Source organism: Molossus molossus, unplaced genomic scaffold (assembly GCF_014108415.1).
Source record: "Molossus molossus isolate mMolMol1 unplaced genomic scaffold, mMolMol1.p scaffold_m16_p_7, whole genome shotgun sequence".
Classification (NCBI taxonomy): Eukaryota; Metazoa; Chordata; class Mammalia; order Chiroptera; family Molossidae; genus Molossus; species Molossus molossus.
In genome coordinates, this window is record NW_023425401.1 from 100,120,622 (window position 1) to 100,137,857 (window position 17,236).

The 17,236-nt window shown below is 40.1% G+C and overlaps 1 protein-coding gene across 2 annotated transcripts in view; it reads left to right on the forward strand.

Annotated features, from left to right (window-relative positions):
• Nucleotides 1-17,236, forward strand: part of AKR1D1 (aldo-keto reductase family 1 member D1) — a 63,212-nt gene that overhangs the window by 33,710 nt on the left and 12,266 nt on the right. The window contains exons 4-5 of one of the 2 annotated variants that reach the window (XM_036247161.1): nucleotides 5,001-5,078; nucleotides 11,995-12,117. In XM_036247161.1, the coding sequence (XP_036103054.1) occupies nucleotides 5,001-5,078; nucleotides 11,995-12,117 (201 nt within the window). The remainder of the gene's footprint in view (nucleotides 1-5,000; nucleotides 5,079-11,994; nucleotides 12,118-17,236) is intronic. The other variant, XM_036247162.1, reaches the window with a different exon arrangement.

Consider the following 17,236-nt stretch of genomic DNA (forward strand, 5'->3'; position numbering starts at 1 on the left):
TGTACAAAAAAATGGAAAAATGTCCTTGGGTGAGGATAAAAAAAAAAAAAGAATGGTCAGGCCTTTGGGAGTCAGCAACAAGAACAGGGCGATCACTATTCCTCTAGTTCGAACGCACCCTGCCTTAAACTTTCTAAATCTATGGACTCAGTGTTAATTTAACCACAAACACATCCCATATACACTGCTGAAGAGAAGTCACTGCTTTAAAATGTCACTGAGGGAAGGAGAAACTGAAAATAAAACTGGTCACTTGTGCACGAAGCAAATCAGATCCTGCTGGTCAGGGAGAACAAGGATTCTCTGCCACAGCAGTGGCCAGAATTCTTTTATACCACCAACCTGGCCACCCCTGTTCTGGTCTCTGAAAGCACTTTCCTTGATGACTGTCCTCTATGCTTACATCCAAGATGGACTTCGGGAAGGATTCCCCTTTTGCATCCTCCTTCACACAGACACAGGTTTGAAGGCTTCACAAGGGCCTTGGTAATCAAAGGCTTTTATTGGTCAGGTTGGGATTTCATGGACAAGGCAATATCCCTTAAAATGTTGCTAGGCTTCAGTAAATTCACATTCCGTCAGCTCCATGAAAGAGTAATTAAAACTAGACATCTTACAGGGTTGCTTTCTTGTAGGTAATCCTTGGCCCGTGGTTTCGCGTCTTAGTAAAGAACCTGCTAGTTCTGCTCATCTGCTCAATCCTCAGCTTCATGGCCACCATCTGGCCATTAGAATAAAAAACCACGCCCTGGCCAGTTTGGCTCAGCGGTTAGAGCGTCGGCCTGCGGTACAGAGAGACCCGGGTTCGGTTCCCGCTAAGGGCACGTACCTCGGTTGTAGTTTGTCCCCGGCCCTGGTTGGTCGTGCGGGTGGCAGCCACTCGATGTGTCCCTTCACATCGATGTTTCTCTCTCTCTCTCTTCCTCTCTCTCCCTCCCTCTCTGTCTGAACAAAAAAATGCAAAAATGTCCTCGGGTGAGGATAAAAAAAAAGAAAAAGAATAAAAAACCAGGATGGCACAGATGGTGTGTTCCTTGCACTCAGTCTGCCTGTCATTGGATGATGCGCCTTTGCTGGGTAGGGCGTTCATGGCCTGAGACCTTGCCTTCCGAGAGAGATGGACAAGGATTCTCCCAAAGCCCAATTTTACTTCCCTCTAGGATTCTTACCTTCCTGTCTTGGCTGACACTGACTTTTCTAACCATAGAAGGCTCAGAGCTGAAACTTTGGGTGGCATCTAGAAACAGAAAGTACCTGTTTCAGCAAACTATGATCTTACTGCTCATCTTAGAAACCAAGTTACAATAAACACATTTATCTTTCTTCGGGACATGACTGAATACTGCAAAAATGGCCAACAAACTCTAACACCCAATATTTTTCAACTAACTCCCCTAAAGTGCCAAGTAGGCCCATTGTCGTCAGAGTTTCAAGACACAACAAGGCAACAATTTAACCAGATGTTATGCAATTGCATAGCAAGAATATAGCCAGTTTTCAGCTGGAGAATCCTCCCTGTCCACAATCCCATACTGACCTAGCCAATTCCACATTTTTTTGTCCATTACTTGCCATACCCCCAAACCTTTGTATTAGTCAAGACTTTTACTATAAATGGCAGAAATCCAATTCAAATTGGCATTAGCAAAAAAGGGGAACTAAGAATTCCAAGGGATATGGGACTCAGGCACAACTGGATCCAGGAGCTCAAACTATGTTTCTACACTCTGGCCCTTTCTCTATCCCTGTGTTTTGATGGCTTCATTCTTAAAAATCCCTTTCTACATGATGGCAAAATGCCCACTGACATGCCAAACCTACCTTATCAATACAACTTAAGAATTCATTGAAAGAGAGACTACACATTAAACCTCATAGAGAAACACTGATTAGTTCTGCTTGGGTCATGTACCTATTGCTGACTAATGTCTGTGTAAGGCTATGGGGGCTGATTGACATCTGCAGCCAAGAGTCGGAGCTGGGTCAGCCCATACAAACAATGGGGAATGAGCTCCTCTGAAGAAGAAGGTATAAGGACAGTAGGAAGCAAAACACCAGATCCCCACTGCATTCATTAAGTAGAGGTCACTTAGCAAGCACAGTGACAGGAAGCATGGGCTCCAGAGCCAGGCTGCCCAGTTTGAATCCCAGCTCTGTCACATGTGAGCCAGATGACTTGGTCAAATTATGACCCAATCTCTTTACACATCACCTAAACATGGTACCGTGGAAAGAGTGTGGACTTTGGAGTCGCACAGAAGAGGGACTAACTTGCAGCTTTATTACTGACTTGCATAGTCACTTCGATATTCCTGAACTTCCACCTCATTACCGGTAAATCGGCGACAATAATAACTTGCCGAGTGGTGTGAGGAGTTATTCAAATTATATATGTGAAATTACTGGCACAATGCCTGACATTTCATAGATAAAAAAAGGTAAGATTATGAAATGTTCGGGTGGAAATATGTATCCCAATATAGAGAATACCTTCACAGAAGAGAAAGTGGATGCCCCAGGCAATGAAGTAGCTGACTCAGATTTACTTTTTTTTTTTATCCTCACACGAGGACATTTTTCCTTTTTTTTTTTTTTTTTTTTTCAGATAGAGTGGAAGGGAAAGAGAGGAAGAGAGAGAGAAACATCAATGTGAAAGGGACACATCAAATGGCTGCCACCCGTACAACCTAACCAGGGCCGGGGACAAACTACATGCCCTTAGCGGGAACCGAACCTGGGTCTCTTGGGACCGCAGGTCGACACTCTAACTGCTGAGCCAAACTGGCCAGGGCCTGACTCAGATTTAAAATCCATCAGAACTGGGACCACATCCCGGGTCCCCTGATGCGAATTCCATATTTGTCCTCCTATACTACAGCCCCTTCTGCCTTATCCTTTTTATTTTTTAATTTTTTTATCCTCACCCGAGGACATTTTTCCATTTTTTGTTCAGATAGAGTGGGAGGGGGAAGAGAGAGAGAGAGAAACTTCGATGTAAAGGGACACATTGGGTGGCTGCCACCTGCACGACCAACCAGGGCCGGGGACAAACTGCAACCGAGGTACGTGCCCTTAGCGGGAACCGAACCCGGGTCTCTCTGTACCACAGGCCGACGCTCTAACCGCTGAGCCAAACTGGCCAGGGCTGCCTTATCCTTTTTAAGTGATGAATGACATTTGTAAAAGATAAATGAAGTTACTGCTGAACAGGAATGAGAATCAATAGCATGGGTTTTAAAGAGTTGCATCGTTGTCCTAATAATGACTTACAGTGGGAGCAGGAGAAGAGGGAAAAGACCATGGGGTTGTTCCAACGAGGGATTAGTCAAGTAGACACAGCGGAAGCTTAAGAGAAACCTCCTAGAAATGTCTAACATGGGTTCAGGCATGATAAGGACTTAATTAAAATCTGGGAAAGTAAAAATCATTTAGCACAGTTCATGATAGAGGCAGAAAACTATTCCAGAACAGAAGTCAAGTTGGGACATACAAAAGGCAAGCTGCATGGAGGGAGACTGGAGGGGCAATGTGGGCTGTCGGGTTGAGAGGTCAGAGAGCTTGGAAACGGGACAGAAAGGGTAATTAACATGACTGTGTGGCCCTGAGGAATAAGGAGCCCTTTTCCTCCCCTAAGTGACTCAGGAGGAAATAGAGCCAAAATGGTCTTTGCTAAAGAAAGTGTTATCACCAGGGGGAAGTTTTGTTCAAGTGAGATGGCGGAAGAAAAGAAAAAATTTAAATATAATGAATTTTGTCCAATTGCTTGATTTTCAATAAAAATTCCTATTATCAAGGTCTACAAAGACTTCCATGCTCCAACCATATCCTGTAGACACTTGATCCTCTTATTTGATCTTTTTCAACAGAGTTGACCACTGTCTCCTCTACACATTTTCTTCTTGTGGCTTCTAGAATATCACCCTCCCATGAATCTTTGGCAGATTCTTCTCTGCCAACCTCCAAGTGTTATGCCCAGCACCTCTCTTCTCAATATTTTTGTCTTACCGAGCCACACTATCTCTATAGGTGATCTTATATAGTTGCATGGACTGAATACTATTTTATATGCTGAGGGCTACCAAATTTTGTCGTCAGCCATGACCTCTTTCTGAGACTTTGCTGTTCAAATAACCTCAATGAAACACCTGAACATTTGGTCATTTCCAACTCAAAATATCCCAAACAAAACTCTTGATTGCTAACCCCACCTCAGGAAATGGTTACCCCCATCCCCCCAAGGAGCCTAGGAATAACCTTTTGTTTCTCTCTAGTCCATTCCCAAGCCCATAAGAAATGGGTCCCGTTTTTAGATATAGCCCAAAAGGAGAAATCTGAGAGACAACGTTCCACGCTACAGTTAGCCGTGGTTCAGAAAGGATCCCCCAAAAACCAGAGAAGGAATTTGACATTCAGATAATGTGTGAAGTAGGAAAAAGAAATGACGGACTCCGGGAAGGTCCAAAAAGGAAAGGAAATGAACCAGTGGGCAACTTAGCCAGAACTGAGAAGTAGCATGGTGTGCTGTTCGCAACGGTGGCAAGGCTAGACGGCCAAGCACTGAACCTGAAAGTCCTAATTCTCAACCTCTACTCTTTTTTTATGAGTAATTTTGTCATTAGGAGAGAAGTTCATGCCCTGGCCAGTTTCGCTCAGCGGTTAGAGCGTCGGACTGCAGTCTGGAGGAGAGAAGTTCATGGCTTAAGAACAACAAAAATCTGTCAATAAATACAGGGAAAATGAATGCCAGGGTAGGAAAATGAGATTAATGTATCATATTTTGGAAAACTGAAAGAATTTCTGGACAGTCCCACAAAGGTGATATATATATATATATATATATATATATATATATATATATATATGTAAACATGTAAATAATTAAACTTGAATTGCTTTCGCATGGCTAGGGTATATTGGCATAATGACAATTCAAATTTCATAATTTCAATTCCCAGATACAAATAAAATGAATTACACTTGTTCTTTTTTTTTTTTTCCAGCCTGGAGATGAAGTCTATCCTAGAGATGAGAACGGCAGATGGTTATATCACAAGACAGATCTGTGTGCAACTTGGGAGGTAAGTTCAAGTGGGCCTTTTATTCTTTTATTTTAAAAGACTACATTTTTAAATTGTGATCTGATTATTCCTTTGATTTATGAAGAGATTCAGCCTGTACTCTCCCATTCCAAACTCCAAAGGCTGGGAATCTCTCTCCTGAGTGCAGTATCTCTTTCTAAGGGATGTCCCCTCTCGGTACCAGCTGCACATCTGAAGGGTGGAGGTGTTCTGGGAGAGAACAGGCAGTTACTGGTTTCCGGTGCCTGGGGCTCTCTATCTGAGAGATCATATACTCACTCCTGACCTCAGTGGAGCAGCCTGGAGTCTGGTGTTCCCCTCGAAGGGTCTGCCTGACAGGGTAGCCAGTATTCCCCAGAGAAAATAAGTTCACAGCTCAGAATAACAAGGTATTATTTCTCAAGGAGACAACATAACCCCATTACAAACCCAACATAAACACAACAGAGGACCAAGAACTTTTAAATGAGCCAATTAACATATTAAAGGAGATAAGAAAAGATATTAGCAATGTGAAACAACAAGAAGAAAACATTTTTAAAAAACAAGTATTAAGCCCTGGTTGGTATGGCTCAGCGGTTAGAGCGTCTACCCATGGACCAGAGAGTCCTGGGTTCGGTTCCCACTAAGGACATGTACCTCGGTTGCAGTTTGTCCCCCGCCCTGGTTCAGGTCGTGTGGGTGGCAACCACTCGATGTGTCTCTCTCACATCGATGTTTCTCTCTCTCTCTTCCCCCCTCTCTCCCTCTCACTCTATCTGTAGATAAATGAAAAATGTCCTTGGGTGAGAATAAAAAATAATTTAAAAAAACAAACAAGTATTAATAATTAGGAAAATTAAAAAACACTCAAGCCCTGGCCGGTTTGGCTCAGCGGTTGGAGCGTCGGCCTGCGGTCCGGAGAGACCCGGGTTCGGTTCCCGCTGAGGGCACGTACCTCGGTTGCAGTTTGTCCCCGGCCCTGGTTGGTTGTGCGGGTGGCAGCCACTCGATGTGTTCCTTTCACATCGATGTTTCTCTCTCTCTCTCTCTGTTCCTCTCTCTCCCTCCCACTCTACCTGAACAAAAAATGGAAAAATGTCCTCGGGTGAGGAAAAAAAAACAAAAACACTCAAAAAAATTTTTTAAATAAATAAAATAAAAAACACAATGCAATAGATGGGATAAAAGTGAAATGAATACAGATTTAAAAAAAAAAGATTGAATTGAAAGATCAGAATAAGGAAATCTCCCAGTATAAAGAAGAAAAGGACAAGAAAAATATTAAATATAAAAGAAAAGCTACCCTGGCCAGTTTAGCTCAGCGGTTGGAGCGTCAGCCTGCGGTCCAGAGAGATCCGGGTTCAGTTCCCACTAAGGGCATGTGCCTCGGTTGCAGTTTGTCTCCGGCCCTGTCGTGTGGGTGACGACCACTCAATGTGTCCCTTTCATGTCGATGTTTCTCTCTCTCTCTCTCCCTCCCACTCTATCTGAATAAAAAAAAAAATTAAAAAATGTCCTCAGGTGAGGAAAGAAAAGAAAAGAAAAGAAAAGAAAAGAAAAAGAAAAGAAAAGAAAAGAAAAGAAAAGAAAAGAAAAGAAAAAAGAAGAGAAAAGAAAAGAAAAGATGTACAGGATAAAATAAGAATTTTCAGTACTCACATAATAAAAATCTCAGAACAAAAAGGAAAAGAGGTAATATTTGAAGGGGGTGGGGTGGGGGGAGGAGATATTGAAAGGGCACCGATTACCAAAGAGGGAAGAGAAGGAAACCCATACCTAGACACATCACTGAGAAATTTCAGAATATTAAATATAAAGAGAAAATGTTAATGCTTACAGAGTATAGCAAACAAGTCAGTAAAGGAGACAAAATAGAATAATAAAAGATAATCGAAGAGAAAGCAGGGAAAGAAAAACCGAAGGAAAATGAATAGGTGGGGAAATTGAAAACAAGTATCAATATGGGAGATTTAAACTCAGTGACATCAATAATCACAGTATATATAGATAGTTGAAACAACCCAATTAAAAGGCAGAGGTTGTCAGAATGAACAAAAAGCAAAACCCCAATATACGAGAATCCCATTTTATTATTATTTTTAAATATGTTTTTATTGATTTTTTTAGAGAGAGGGGAAGGGAAAGAGAGATAGAAACATCGATGTGAGAGAGAAACATCGATCGGCTGCCTCCTGCATGTCCCTACTGGGGATCAAGCCTACAACCCGGGCATGTGCCCTGACTGGGAATCGAACTGGGACCTTTCAGTCCATGGGACAATGCTCAATCCACTGAACCACACAGGCTAGGCTGAGAATCCCATTTTAAATAAAAACATACAAACATGTTTAAAGTCAAAGGTTAAAAAAAAGTAAGAGGATAGGAAAAGATATACTAGGCTAACAGTAATCAAAAGAAAGCTAGAGTAGCTCTCTTACTATCAACAAAGATTTCAGAGCAGAGTTATTACCAGGGTTAAAAAAGTTTGCTTTATAATAGAAAAGAAATCAGTCCTAAACAGCTATGCACCTAATAACAGAACTCCAAAAATACATGAGGCATAAACTAAGATAACTAAAGGAAAACACAATAATCCACAATTACAATCAGAGAGTTTCAAATCTCCATCCATCTCAATAATTGAGATAAAAAGTAGACAGAAAATCTGTAAATTATAGGAGATTTAAACATTAGCATGCAACTTGACCTAATTGACACGTATAGACTATTGGCCAACATATAACACTATTTTTCAAGTGCACATGAAACATTTAAAGGCCATTTCATGAGCCATAAAATAAATCTCAATACATTCAAAATACTCTAAATATGCAAAGTAGGCTGATTAAAATTGGAATTAAATTTTATATAAAAAAATATATATATATCTGAAAAATCATCAAATATTTTGAAACTAAGACGCATACATGTAAATAACCCATAGGACAAAAAAGAAATAACCAAATCTGTATTTAATCAATATGCTAGCAACACACAATTAGAATTGAATCTTTAAAAACAATATTTAAAAAATTAAAATTAAAAAAGTAAATATTGCCCTGGCCAGTTTGGCTCAGCGGTTAGAGCATTGGCCTGCGGTCCGGAGAGACCCAGGTTCAGTTCCCGCTGAGGGCATGTACCTCGGTTGCAGTTTGTCCCCGGCCCTGGTTGGGTCGTGTGGGTGGCAACCACTCGATGTGTCCCTTTCACGTCGATGTTTCTCTCTCTCTCTCTCTCCCTCCCACTCTATCTGAACAAAATATCAAAAAAAAAAAAAATGTCCTCGGGTGAGGACTAAAAAAATAAAAAAATAAATAAAAAGGTAAATATTTAGCCCTGGCCGGTTTGGCTCAGCGGTTAGAGCATCCGCCTGCGGTCCGGAGAGGCCCGGGTTCGGTTCCCGCTAAGGGCATGTACCTCGGTTGCAGTTTGTCCCCGGCCCTGGTTGGTCGTGTGGGTGGCAGCCACTCGATGTGTCCCTTTCACATCGATGTTTCCCTCTCTCTCTCTTCCTCTCTCTCCCTCCCACTCTGTCTGTACAAAAAATGGAAAAATGTCCTCGGATGAGGATTAAAAAAAAAAAAAAAGTAAATATTTAGAGATAAATTTAACAAAATATGTACAATAAAAATTATAACACATTACTGATAGAAATTTTTCTTTAAATCTTAAGTAAATGGAGAGATACACCATGTACTTTGACCACAACCTCAATTCAGTGAAGATCTTCATTTTCTATAGCGTCAATGCAATCCCAGTGAAAATTTAAATAGAAACTGAAGAGCTGATTTTAACATGTATAGGGAAGTGCAAATGACCCAGAATAGGCAAAACAACTTTGAAAAAGAAGAACAAATTTTTGAGAACTTATGCACACGAATGTTGAGAAAGAGTATACAACTAGAGTAAGCACGACACCGCTGTGTTGGCATAGTCATATAGCTCAATGGAACAAACAGTGCTACAGTAGACACATCCACATATATGGTCAGTTTAATGTCAACAGAAGCGCCGAGCAGTTCGGTGGGGAAAGGTCAGCTGCAGCTGGCGCACACCAGTCGGCAGGAACTGATCGAGCGTATCTCTGCCCAGCACCACATTTGGTGATGTGACGTAAGCTTACTGCACCCTGTGACAGCAGTTACACTACAGAAATCAACAAACACTACGAATCGGGGCACTTTTCCCCCTGGATAACTGGTTGTTAAACATTTATCAGTACTTCCATTGCATAGGCTCATAATCTTGATTGTGGTGATTTTACTGGTACATAATATGTCAACATTTATCAAAATGTACACTTCAAACATATGTCATTATTGCATATCAATAATACCTCAATAAACCTTTTTATTATTTTTTTATTTTTATTTTTTTTTGAGACTAAGTACATTTTATTTTTTTTCCTCTGTTTTTTTAATCTATTTATTTATTAAATTTTATTTTTGTTACAGATGTTTCTCCTTTTTTACCCCATTGACACCCTCCTCCCCATCCCCCCCACCCCGTCCCCGGCTTTGTTGTCCATGTCCATTGGTTATGCACACATGCATTTAAGTTCTGAGGTTTATCTCTTCCCTCCCCCCACCACCCCCTCTTCTGAGGGTTGTCAGTCTGTACCCTACTTCCATGTCAATAAACCTTTTTAAAAAATGTTCCTGGCCCGCCCTGGCCGGTTTGGCTCAGCGGTTAGAGCGTCGGCCTGCGGTCCTGAGAGACCCGGGTTCGGTTCCCGCTAAGGGCATGTACTTCGGTTGCAGTTTGTCCCCGGCCCTGGTTGGTCGTGCGGGTGGCAGCCACTCGATGTGTCCCTTCACGTCGATGTTTCTCTCTCTCTCTCCCTTCCTCTCTCTCCCTCCCACTCTATCTGTACAAAAAATGGAAAAGTGTCCTCGGGTGAGGATAAAAAAAAAAAAAAAAAAAAAAAAAAAAAAAATGTTCCTGGCCAGTTTGGCTCAGCCATTAGAGCATCAGCCCACGGACCAATGAGTCGCAGGTTTGATTCCAGCCAAGGGCATGTACCTCGGTTGCGATTCAGCCCTGGCCCTGGTTGGGTCGTGTGGGAGGCAGCCACCCGATGTGTCCCTTTCACGTCAATGTTTCTCTTTCTCTCCCTCCCACTCTATCTGAACAAAAATGGAAAAAAGTCCTCAGGTGAGAATAAAGAAAAAAAGAAAACTTCTAGAAAAAAGAGTCAGTCATATATAATGAGATTGGTATCAGATTTATTTTTATCTGTATTGTTTTATTATCAGCAGCCCAGGGTACAAAGGAGATAATAGAATAGTATTTTCAAAGTACTGAGGAATAAAGAACACTGACCGTAAACTTTATAGTCAGTCAAACTGGAAAACAAAAATGATGCATAATAAAAACATTTTCTGTCCAGCCGGTTTTGCCCAGTGGTTAGAGCATCGGCCCGCGGACTGAAGAGTCCCAAGTTCGGTTCCCATTAAGGGCACATACCTCACTGCAGTTTGTCCCCAGCCCTGGTTGGTGGTGTGTGGGTGGCAAAGAGTCAATGTGTCTCTCCCACATCGATGTTTCTCTCTCTCTCTTCCTCCTTCTCTCCCTCCTGCTCTATCTGAAGATAAATGCAAAAATGTCCTCAGGTAAGGATAAAAAAATAAAATAAAATAAATTCTACTGTTAACAACATCTATGATGTTAAATAGACTGTTAACATCATAGATGTTGGGGGTGGGGTAAAGAAATTTGGGAGCATGTTAAGTTCTTGTCTTTATTAAAGAAAAGATATAAACTTTAATAAATAAGAAGTATTTAAAAAGAAACAGAAGAAGTGGGAAAACTGAAATAAGAAATTAAGATCATGGAAACAGTCCAAATATATTTATAGTTGCAATAAATATAAACTAAATTCACCTACTAAAAGACAAAGATTGACAGATTAGAATTAGGCACATCTAACCGTAAAGACATGAGGACGCTAAAATTTAAAGGACAGGGAGAAAATCTTATCAGTCAAATACTTATCGGAAAAAGTTGTATAGTTATACTAATATCAGACAACACAGGCTTAAAAATCAAAAGCATTATTAGGGATGAAAAGGGTCCCACATCAAGATAAAAGATTAAATTTACCAAGACGATATACCCATTTTAAACACATATGTACCAAATAAAATATCTCAAAATATAGAAAGCAAAAATTATATGAAAACATATTTTATTTTTAAATTTTAAAATATGTTTTTATTTTTTAGAGAGAGAGAGATAGAAACATCAATATGAGACAGAGATTTATTGATTGGCTACCTCCTGCACGCCCCCCACTGGGGATCAAGCCAACAACATGGGCATGTGCATTGACTGGGAATCCAACCAGGACCTCTCAATCCCTGGGACGACGCTCAACCCACTGAGCCACACCAGCCAGGCTGAAAACATATTTTACAATAGAATATGTGAAGACATTGATAAATCCACAATTGTAGTGGGAAATTTCTGACACATTCCTTTAAATTATTGAGAAGCCAGGAAAAGCTAGGCCTAATTATATACATAATGTGTGTATACGTGTGTGTATACATACATATATGTATGAGAGTGAGACAGAGACAAGAGAGAGATCTGCATCAAAAACAGGATAATACACATTTTTACATATATCAAACACTTACGAATATTAATAATATACATTTGTATACATATATCGGACATCCCGTAAAGAAAGCCTCAACAAATTTCAAGAAATAAGATCATTATATACATTACAAGGGGAAGATATGCTATACAGTACTCCTCCAATTCAACCACACCATTCCTACTTGTCTTCCCCACTTTTTTCCTCCACACAATGCCTCTTGATATACCTAGGGACTTTCCTTTTTGAATAATATATATTAACCCTATAAACATTCATTCTTGCTTGTTTTGGGGCTTCTTTCATGACTCATTGGCATCTACTCTACAGGCCTTGGAAGCTTGCAAAGATGCTGGCTTGGTGAAATCTCTTGGAGTGTCCAATTTTAACCGCAGGCAGCTGGAGCTAATACTGAAAAAACCAGGACTCAAATATAAGCCAGTCTGCAACCAGGTACGGTTTGACCGGGGGTGGGATGTGGCCAGGGATCCCAATAGTTACTTCACAGAAAGAACCCTGGGCTAGGAGTCAGAAAGCTTTGTGGTCACTCTATATAAAACCCCAGGCAAGTTTTTAACTTCTCTCAATTTATGGCTCTTAAATAAAAAAAATTTTAAAAAAAGATTTTAAAGTTTAAATCCAGACAAAAGTAACCCTGCAAAAAAATCTGAAAAAAAAAAATAATAATAATGAGGGTGAACAAGATTTGCCTGATATGAAGATATAGAGACTATTTACAATAATGTAAGATTATTGCAAGGACCAATACAGATAAATTGAAACTAATAAATGTAGAAACAGGTCCAAGTATAATAAAAACTTGATGTAAAATAAAGTAGCACAGCCTAGCTGGTGCGGCTCAGTGGTTGAGTGTCGACCCATGCACCAGGAGGTTGCCGGTTCAATTCCTGGTCAGGGCACATGCCCAGGCTGTGGGTCAAATCCCAGTCGGGGGCATGTAAGAGGCGGCCAATTGATGTTCTCTCTCATTGATGTTTCCATCTCTCTTTCTCCTTCTCTCTTCCTCTCTCTAAAATCAATAAAGAAAAAAAATTTAAATAAAGTAGCACAAACTAGTGACAAAAAATGGATCTCTCAGTAAATGGTGTGGGGGAAATGCCTAGTTACGTGAAAACAATATAGATCTTTGCCTCATATCATACTCCAAAACTAATGTCCCTATGATCATGAATTAAAGGGAAAGAGGAAGTCACTGTAAATACTACATAAAAATTTCAGTTGTCTGGGCCTATGGACAGAAAAGGAAGCCATAGAAAATTTATTTTAAAAATGTTAAATTTAGTAGTATAAAAATCTTAAATTTAAAAATATCAGAAACAAAGAGCTAGCAAAAGTAGATAATTATGTATTTTTTAAATATAATAGAAAACAGAGGTTTATATCTTGTGAATTAAAAGTCTAATAAAAAGCAATGGAAAAAATATAGTGAGGAAAAATATTAAGGTTCAGCAGAAAAATGGGCAAAAGAAATGAATAGAAATTCGCAGAAGACAAATTTTAAGACTGGGAAACATATGAAAATGTTCACTTGTACTAGTAATTATAGAAATTTTCATTTAAGTGTGACGGCCTGCTCCCTCCCCATCCTGGGAGCGCACTGACACCTTTCCCTCCCCCTCTCTTCCCCCACGGGCAGGCATCTCCTACACTCTGAGGGACCCCATGAGACTTGCAACCAGGGGAGCCATGGGAAGTGGCAACCCGTCCCACCCCAATCCCCTGAGCCTGTCTCCAAGGCCCCCTTTCCTCTGATTTCTTTTTTCTTTCTTTCTTTTTTTTTTTTTTTGCATTTATCTTCAGACAGAGTGGGAGGGAGAGAGAGAGGAAGAGAGAGAAATATCGACATGAGAGAGACACATCAACTGGTTGCCAGCCACACGACCCCAACCGGGGCCAGGGACAAACTGCAACGAAGATACATGCCCTTAGCAGGAACGGAATCCGGGACTCTCTGGTCCACAGGCTGATGCTCTAACCGCTGAGCCAAACTGGCCAGGGCTCCTCTGATTTCTCAGTGAGCAAAAGAACCCTGCCTAGGCTCATTTACTTCCTGTAACATTTCTGGAGACCACAGCAGCCCCGCCTAGGCAGTCCTGTTGCTTCTTCTATCCTCAGCCCTTTCTTGTTTCACTGTTTCTAGCTTTAATAAATATGCTCTCAAAATCAAAACATAACCCTGGCCAGTATGGCTAAATTGTTTAAGCATTGTTCCATGCACCAAGAAGTCACTGGTATGATTCCAGGTCAGGGCACATGCCCTGGTTTTGGGCTCCATTCCCAGTAGGGGGCATGCAGATGTTTCTCTCTCTCCCCCCCCCCCCCCCGCCCCTTCTTCTCTCTCTGAAAAATAAATACAAACATATAAAAAAGCCCTGGCCAGTTTAACATATGAAGTGGTTACAGAGTCGGCTGACGGACCAAAGGATTGTGGGTTTGACTCCAGTCAAGGGCACATACCTGGGTTGTGGGTTAGATCCCCGGCCCCAGCAGCAGTCATGCGGGAGGCAGCCAGTCGATGTCCCTCTCACATAGATGCTTCTCTCTCTCTCTCTCCCCCCTCCCTCTCTTCCTCCCTTCTACTCTCTCTAAAAATCAATGGAAAAATATTCTCAGGTGAAGATAAGACAAAATAAAAAAGATCATACACCATAATCAAATGGGATTTATTCCTGGGATACAAAGTTGGATAAGTGTCCACAAATCAATTAATGTGCTACATCACATAAACAAAGTGAAAGATACAAAGGATATGATCATATCAATAGATGCAGAAAAAGCATTTGACAAAATCCAGAACCTACATATAGTTTTATACATGCTCCAGCTCTTGTGAAAACATTCTTACATGTTTGATAGCTAGAGACAGGAAGCTTCTGTAACATGTTGCTTCTATTTACTAAGACTGTAATCTAAACATTGAAACTGTTTGTTACGGAAATTGTATTTGCTAGAACGTTTACCGTAAAAAAACTGAGTTTGTTACTACAAAGCAAACAAAAAGAAAACCCTAGAGAAAGTAGAAGGAAGGAAATAGTAAAGATCAGAGCAGAAATAAATGACATGGAGGCCAAAAACACAATTCAAAGGATCAATAAAACTAAGAGTTGGTTCTTTGAAAAGATAAACAAGATTGATGGACCTTTAGCTAGACTCACCAAGAAACAAAGAGAGAGGACCCAAATACACAAAATCAGAAATGAAAGAGGAGAAACAATAACTCACACCACAGAAATACAAAGGATTGTTAACAAATATTATGAACAATTATATGGCAACAAAGTTGACAATCTAAGCAAAATGGACAAATTTCTAGAAACACATAGTCTCCCAAAACTGAACTGGGAAGAGACAGAAAACCTGAACACACCAATAACAACAACAGAAATTGAAGATGTGATCAAGACTCTCCCAGCAAACAACAGCCCAGGTCTAGATGGCTTCACAGGGGAATTTTACCAAACATTCAAAGAACTAATGCCCATTCTCCTCAAACTATTTCAAAAAATTCAAGAAGAAGGAAGACTTCCAAACTCGTTTTATGAGGCCAACATAATTCTAATTGTAAAACCAGAAAAGGACACTACAAAGAAAGAAAACGACAGACCACTCTCCCTGATGAACACAGATTCCAAAATCCTGAACAAAATACTAGCAAATCGAATCTAGCAATACATTAAAAAAATTATTCACCATGACCAAGTGAGATTCATCCCAGGGAGGCAAGGCTAATACAATATTTGCAAGTCAATAAATGTGATACACCACATAAACAAAATGGAAGATAAAAATCATATGATCATATCAATAGATGCTGAAAAAGCATTTGACAAAATCCAGCACCCATTTCTGATAAAAACGCTCAGCAATGTGGGAATAGAGGGATCATATCTCGACATAATAAAGGCCATATATGAAAGACCTGCAGCCAACATCATACTCAATGGGCAGAAACTAAAAGCATTTCCCTTAAGAACAGGAACAAGAAAAGGATACCCACTTTCACCACTCTTATTTAACATAGGACTGGAAGTCCTAGCCACAGCAATCAGACAGGAAGAAAAAATAAAAGGGATGCAAATGGGAAAGGAGGAAGTGAAACTGTCATTATTCGCAGATGACATGATATTATTCATAGAAAACCCTAAAGACTCCATCAAAAATCTACTAGACTTAATAAATGAATTTGGCAAAGTAGCAGGATACAAAATTAACATCAAGAAATCAACAGCATTCTTATACACCAATGATGAACTCACAGAAAGAGAAACTAAAAAAAAATCCCATTTACCATCGTGGCAAAAAAATTAAGATACCTAGGAATAAACTTAACCAAAGAAATAAGGAACCTATTCACAGAAAACTACAGGTCATTGAAAAAAGAAATAGAGGAAGATATAAAAAGTGGAAGCACATACCTTGTTCATGGATTGAAAGAATTAATATCATTAAAATGTCCATATTACCCAAACAATCTATAGAGTCAATGCAATCCCCATCAAAATACCAACAACATACTTTACAGAACTAGAACAAAAGTTCTATGGTTCAAAAAAGTTCAAAAGTTCATATGAAACCAAAAAAGACCTCGAATAGCCACAGCAATCTTGAAAAAGAAGAACAAAGTAGGAGGGATCACATTACCAGATTTCAGGTTATACTACAAAGCCACTGTAATAAAAATAGCCTGGTACTGGCACAAGAACAGGCATATAGACCAGTGGAACAGAGCATAGAACCCAGAAATGGACCCAAGGCAATATGCTCAATTAATATTTGACAAAGGTGGCAAGAGCATACAGTGGAGTAAGAACAGCCTCTTTAATAAATGGTGCTGGGAAAATTGGACAGCTACATGCAAAAAAAATGAAACTAGACCACAACTTACACCATACACAAGAATAAACTCAAAATAGATAAAAGACTTAAATATGACCCGTGAATTCTAGAAGAAACTGTAGGTTCCAAAATTTCAGACATCATACGCAGCAGAATTTTCACTGATACATCACCTAAGGCAACAGAAACAAAGGAGAAAATGAACACATGGGACTACATCAAACTAAAAAGCTTCTGCACAGCGAAAGAAACAATCATCAAAATGGAAAGGCAACCCACTGTATGGGAGAGCATAATTGCCAATGATATATCAGATAAGGAGTTAATTTCCAATATATATAGAGTGCTCATACAATTCAACAGAAGGAAGACAAAGAACCCAATTAAAAAATGAGCCGAGGACCTAAAGAGACACCTCTCCAAACAGGACATTCAAATGGCTAAGAGACATCTGAAGAAATGCTCAACATCACTAATCATCAGAGAGATGCAAATTAAAACAACAATGAGGTATCACCTCACACCTGTCATCAAACAAGAAGTGTTGGTGAGGGTGTGGAGAAAAGGGGACTCTAATACATTGCTGGTGGGAATGCAGACTGGTGCAGCCACTATGGAAAATACTATGGTGTTACCTCAAAAAATTAAAAATTGAACTGCCATTTGACCCAGTCATCCCACTTCTGGGACTGCACCCTAAGAAGCCTGAAACACA